Below are 6,559 nucleotides of genomic sequence, written 5' to 3' on the forward strand. Positions count from 1 at the left end.
AGTTGATTTTTTAAATTTAAGCTTTGTTTGCCAGTATAAGGAAGACACGAGTATATTGCAATACACTTTGATGCTCGTTTTGAAAGAAGGAAAAAATGGACCAAAGAACTACTTATATCTAAATGGGCACTCAATTATCAAGAAACATTTTTTTTGACTGATTATTGTAAACTACAACCACACTATGAATTTTATGATGCCTAAATGGTTTCTCCATGTAGTAATATGGAAAACATAAAGCTGTCAAGAAAGAAACATTAGTAGGATATAACAGTCATATCTTTAAAGCTTGGCAAATTTTCACTCATAAAATTTACCTTTATTATAAAATGTTCTTTATTATGATAAAAGTGCAGAGTGAAATAAACTGGCAGTAAATAACCTTGGCATATTTTCATCACTTCTACTCCTGTCATTTCTTAATACGGAGTTTGTATTTTCATACTTCCAGATGTCAAGAAACTAGATGTTCAAGACTTAATGCTGCATAATTGGGTTGGTAAAGTTCTGGGTGGTAAAGCTGTGAGTTGTGTAAAAATTGTGGAGAAAATGATGAAAAGAAAACATATTAAAATATACAAAATCTTTAAGGAAACGTTACAAATTTATGTTGTCGTTCTTTTTCCAAACTGATACAGGCTGACATACTGTAGATACTGTACTGCCACTACAGATCTGTAAATATTGGTATTTAGCTCCCACCCTACTAAAATTTAAAGGTTATCATTAGAAAAAAAATGGAGTTATATACTAAATTGATTGCAAAAATAAATTTGTGGAGAAAATAGAAGAGTTGCTACAATAAGGATGATTTCTGTTGTTGTTGAGTGTTTCTTTGAACTCTGACCGATCATAACATTAACCGAGATAAAATTAAAATGCTCAGTGTCACTTTACTAGACAAGGCTTTCTTGAAGACTGGCATGTCATGCAAAATCTAAGCAATTGTTAAATCATGACTTAAGCAAACTCCTCCTTTCTTTTTCCACATGTAAAAGTCCTTCTTTTCTTCATAGATTTTAAACAAACCACCTAGTGTATATTTTTAGTCTTAATTTTCTCATTCACTGTTGGTAGTTACTTGTAAATTATGGCCAGTGGTTTTTTGAGACATTGGACAATTTCTAACTTCTGTATGTGTATATTTTATTCTTCATTGTAAAAAGAGATATTTAACTTGAGCTCACACCATCTTCACTCAGAAAGAACAATTAATAGAGGTCAAATGTCATTTTATTATTGAGTGATAAAGTATAAACTTTGGTTTTTACTATTTATATTTTATACTACACAATACAATAAATGCATTTTACCCCACGTGTTACTAGATAAGAGATGAGTTCTCCATAATGTACCACATTTACACAGGCTGGAAACGAATAAACATTTGGTGTATTCAAATCACATACCTGATGTTTGAATGCAAGAGTAAGGTGGAGGTTTTTTTATCCATGTTCCATCAGGGTTTCTCATACGAGAACGATCTGAAGTAAACTTGTTAAGAAATATTTCACCAGGAATGACACGGAATTTTCTAAAAAGAAAAAAAAAAACTACTTCACTCTATCAAAAACATTTTATTTTAAAGTGATTAGAATCTAATATGGGTAAATTGTTATAGAAGTTAAAACTTTAAAACCTTGGAAAATATATTGAAAAGAGACTTAAAATATGTTTACAAAATGTTGACTTCAAGTCATTAATATTTATGGGTTAAAAGAATTTTCACTATTCCCCATTTCTATTAATTTAATTTTCTTATCACTTCATAAAATCTGTGTGCATATACCTATCAACTAAAGAGGTATTCTTTACTGGTGGCATTCTTTGTCTTTACTTTTATATACAAAAACATGATATTTTTGAGTAAAAATAAAATAACGTAATATATTCTAAAAATGAAGAGCTCCAGGTAAAAATAAACTTTTCCTGTCTACTGTACTTTGCAAAATAAACTTTAGTGTTTACTTTTGCTTCCTAAAATAAATATCAAATGAATATCTCCAGTATTTTTTTTTCATTGATAGGGTTTGTTTCACAGTGGAAAAATTACAAAAGTAGTGTTAATTCATAAATATTTAAGCATAACATTAGCAACTATGCAGTTACTATGTCAAACATGCAAGTACAAAATATCTGTCCCACAGGTCAGCAGTAAGTTTATGGACTTGCAGTGCTAAAATCTGGGGTCGATTCCCCATAGAGAACAGAGTGTATATAGCCTATTGTGTAGCTATGCATTAAAACACCAACAACAACAAATTGCTTGCCAATGCAAACAGAAAAAAACCCATAAATTTAGCAAAGATGTTTGGATTATAAAACAAATGGATTATCTTACAAAATCTAATAAATATTTCATCTATATCATGGAGCAGAAGTTTAGGGTTATGTGAATTACAGTACATTAGAAAAGGTTCAATTTAATTACCAAATCAGCTGTAGACGTTGATGACAGCAGTTACTTACAAAACAAAACGTGTACTGAATTGTGGTTAAAAACCATTAAAGATGCTGTTATTATTGTTTCTCCAAAGCTTGTTACTTGATGTTAAAATGTTTAGATAACTATAAAAGAAATACAGAAATACATGGGCTTCTGATGTTTAAAATTTCCTTCTCTGTTTTGGTATGAATTATTTTTTGACTGCTAAGGAAGTGTAGGTAATGAATATTTATTTTTAAACAAATTTAAATAAAGAATGAAGACTTTTATCATCAAAATTTGGACAGATATTATAAACAGTTCAAATCTTGTTCAGAGCTAAAAAAATACTTATTAATCAATTTTCATAAACAATACATATATGAATTGGCTAAATCCTATATTTAAAATCACAATTTAGAAAATTAAACTGGAAGACTCAATCAGACAGATGCTTCTGAAAGATCGAATAGTTACTCGTTAATTAATCGTCTGTTTTATTTTATGTCATGAATTACATGCCCTACCACTACTACTCATAAATAGCTGGTAAAGGTTGATTCATATTGTATCAATGATGAGTGATGTAAGAGGAGTTCAACAGTTATCACAATTTATTTTGATTAAGACTGAAAGAAATAATTTGGAATCATAACTTCCTAACTGTTATTAAAACATAGCTTAGACTATGAGAATCTCAATGAAGGCATTAACAACATTTACAGAAGAATAACTATATTCATTAATAATTCAGAATGAATGTACTTTAAAAAATTATGAATGTTTTTAATTTTTTAATATTAAAACAAATTTCTTATTGTATACAAAATTGTTTAAACTTTAATAACCATCAGGAGTTTCATTAAGTATAACAATGTAAAAGTTTTAGATCATCTGCAGTTTGTCTCAAAACGTTTTTTTGGAGGCATTTGTGATACAGGAGAAAGAATTGAAGGGGTGTCTACAGTTTTACTCTTAATACAAATAAATACAATATTAGTTCAAAATTGTACACACATATGTGTGTGAATTCTTTTGCATTGCCAAAAGTAGGGTTTAGTTGTTCCATTTCAGCAGGGGACAATGGTTATTTATTATTAACTTCTTAACTGACCATATTCTCAGTAGTTTCCAATACATGATGTGATACATACTTTATGCAAATAAGAATCCCAATCACAAAATTAGAAGAAAAAGTGAAGGTTCATTATGACATCATCCACTATTCAGCTGAAAATAGAAGCAATGAAAGGCAACTAGTGTGAATAACTGTTGTCAATTATCCTTCAATATTTCTTGGATGCCTCTTCTTGAGTACAAGTTATGCAAAACAAAGTTATGGCTGGAAGTTTTTCTCCAAGATGTGAGGAAAAAAGACTGACACTATTATATAAGTGAATATTTAAAGGAAAAGTTTCTCATATTAACTCTCTTGAAAAATTTTCTGTATCTTTGAAAAACTTTCAATAAGTGTTTCGGATTCTTTTTATAAACATTACAGTTTTGTAATGAAACCCCTAAAGTGTATTCATTATCCTAAATATACTTTAATTTAAACATATAGCATGAAAAAAGTTTATGTTCACAAAAATGATCAAAAATATAAAAACTTTAAACACTTGTTGAATTAAGATTTATCTTATTTTATATTACAAATTAAAATTACTTAATAGTGTTTATGCAAACATCAACAAGTAAACATCAGAAAAGTTTGAGTAAAATAGCCTTCCTACTTTCTAACAGTAATTATTTATGACAATATTATTAGAATCATAAAATCTTTAGGTAGTACAAAAATTTCAAATTTATTGGGAAAAAAAAATAAATATTGATATAATTTGCTTAAAAATTTCTCTGTATACTACATTACACCAATGTTAAAAATGTTATAGAAATACGCAAATGTTTAATCACAGTACTGAATAAGCATGAACAGTAATATATACTCACCTGTGAAATTCTGGTTTTAATAAAAAGTCAGATTTTAACGTTTGACAACCATATTTAGTGAAGTCTACTGGAAAAGGTAACGTGCTGTCAAGATCATACACTAATGCTGGCCCTTGATCTGGCGGTGTGTGGATTAAAATAACATGGTAGTCCTAAAATTCATATACAAATATAAATTTCAAGTAAAAAAATGTATATGTTAGTATATGAATGGAAGTCTTTTGTGAATCATTAACAGCTACAAACTCTCATTACATATAACTAAAACTGATGGTTACTTTTTGTAATTGCACCTAACAGTTTTACTGGCAGTTATCACTACTCAACGTCTTTACTTTGTGAAATTAATGGTTCTTTATAAAACATATAAGTGTAGCATAAAAGATAGATAACTGTAAACCTTTAAAAATACATACATCAATCTTTTAATGTGGCATTTATGTGCTTAAATATTGTTTTCCTGAACTTTTTCTGAGCATAATATAGCATTTCTAGCCCCCCCGATGATAACAAAACCTCGTCGAAACGTTGTACATTTGCTGTTATGTTAAACTTATATTAAAGTTTTTCTTCATTACTCATTCAAGCCGTCTCCAGCCATTATTAGTCTCAAAGTGGGTTCCTCGTTATCGAATATACAGGTATGTCAAATCAATGCACCTGTATCTGCTAAAGTTAAGACAAAATCCCACAATACAGTGCATACAGACACTATTTTCATTCTGAATACTATTCACTGTTTACAAAACAAAGCCTAAATAATACAACTGATACTGTAAACTGAACAAATGAAAATGAATGCATAAAATATAGTAATGTATCCAAGTTTATTAAGGACATCATCAGGTACTATGAGAGATCAGAATTAATATTTTTCTTACTAATTTAAGAGAAAGTTTTATCCAAATATTGATTTCCTGAAATAATATATAGTTTGCTTCCATTACATACATTTGTAGCAAACTGAAAGCAAAAACTCAATACTATCTGTCTTGTGATAAACCTTGGGGTAATACGAGACTTTTAGTCTCAAGTTAATTTTGTTTATTATTTTGGTGTAAAAACTTTATTTCATAACTCAGATATGATCAAAACAGCAATATATAGGTATAGTATAGTTAGACCTTTTGAATATATCTAGATATTGCATGTGTAAATTTAAAAATGATTTCAAAACAATGTTTTATGACTTTCAACATTAAATCATTTAACTAAAACATTAGTGAATTTCTCTTCTGTAACACTAAGACTATTTCATTGTTAATTAGAGAAGAAATATAAACAAATGTTTGGGCAATGCAGTGTACATGTATACTGTTTAACAAGGAAGAATAGAATTACCAGAAACTTCTGCTTAAAGCAAATTATATACTTTAAAAAAAATTAATTAAAAATTATAAATAAAATAATCCATTCTTTCATTGGGTGGGTACCCTTATTGTTACATAGCAAAACTGAAATTGATTTAGAATTGATTACAAAACAAATGATGTAACTGGTGATACATCAATGATTTAAAAATAAAAGATTTTAACTCTCTCGCTACAGACTCAATCGATTTAAATTCAAACTAAAAATTGACCCCAAATTGACCTTTAGAGTTTCCATTCTACAACTTCTAATAATGATTGTGCATCTTCATGAAGCTTTCTTTAATCATTTAAAGTAATTTGTAGACAGAAAAAAATCAGAATTTTTAATGAAGTATTTTCATGAAAAATTTCTTTGTGAATATATAGATAGAGTCAAAATGTTGACTGATCTTACTGCAAAGTGATTTATGTTAAGGATAAAAATACTTTTTCTTTTCATCTGAAAATTCTCAAATTTCATTTGCATAATCTCTAAAAACCTCCTAAATAAATTTGCAATTTTTTTTTTCAGTAAACCTTCATATTTTATCTGTTATTTTCCCCTACCCTAACTCTATATGGGGTTCATCAATTTGACCAACCTCATAACCACCGTAACAAAATAAGAAATAAATCTAAATTACCCTTTTTTTCTTCTAGAATGACTTCAAATTCTAACATGAGCCTACATTTGTTTATCCTAAATACAGAGATGAAAGTGTCCCTTTCCTAAAAATCCTCAAAATAATCAAAGCCAAGTAAGGGGGAGTCCGGCACCCAAAATCCTGCATTTTGATGGATTTTAGTACTTAAAATTTACTTAAACAAGTTA

At 28.5% G+C, this 6,559-nt stretch overlaps 1 protein-coding gene across 5 annotated transcripts in view; it reads right to left on the minus strand.

Annotated features, from left to right (window-relative positions):
• LOC106459929 (protein N-terminal glutamine amidohydrolase-like) overlaps positions 1-6,559 on the minus strand; it is a 28,296-nt gene that overhangs the window by 10,281 nt on the left and 11,456 nt on the right. For all 5 annotated transcript variants that reach the window (XM_013919597.2, XM_013919596.2, XM_013919595.2 and 2 more), the window contains exons 5-6: positions 4,376-4,527; positions 1,410-1,534 (exon numbers count right to left, since the gene is read on the minus strand). In XM_013919597.2, the coding sequence (XP_013775051.1) occupies positions 1,410-1,534; positions 4,376-4,527 (277 nt within the window). The remainder of the gene's footprint in view (positions 1-1,409; positions 1,535-4,375; positions 4,528-6,559) is intronic.

Source organism: Limulus polyphemus, unplaced genomic scaffold (genome assembly GCF_000517525.1).
Source record: "Limulus polyphemus unplaced genomic scaffold, Limulus_polyphemus-2.1.2 Scaffold683, whole genome shotgun sequence".
Classification (NCBI taxonomy): Eukaryota; Metazoa; Arthropoda; class Merostomata; order Xiphosura; family Limulidae; genus Limulus; species Limulus polyphemus.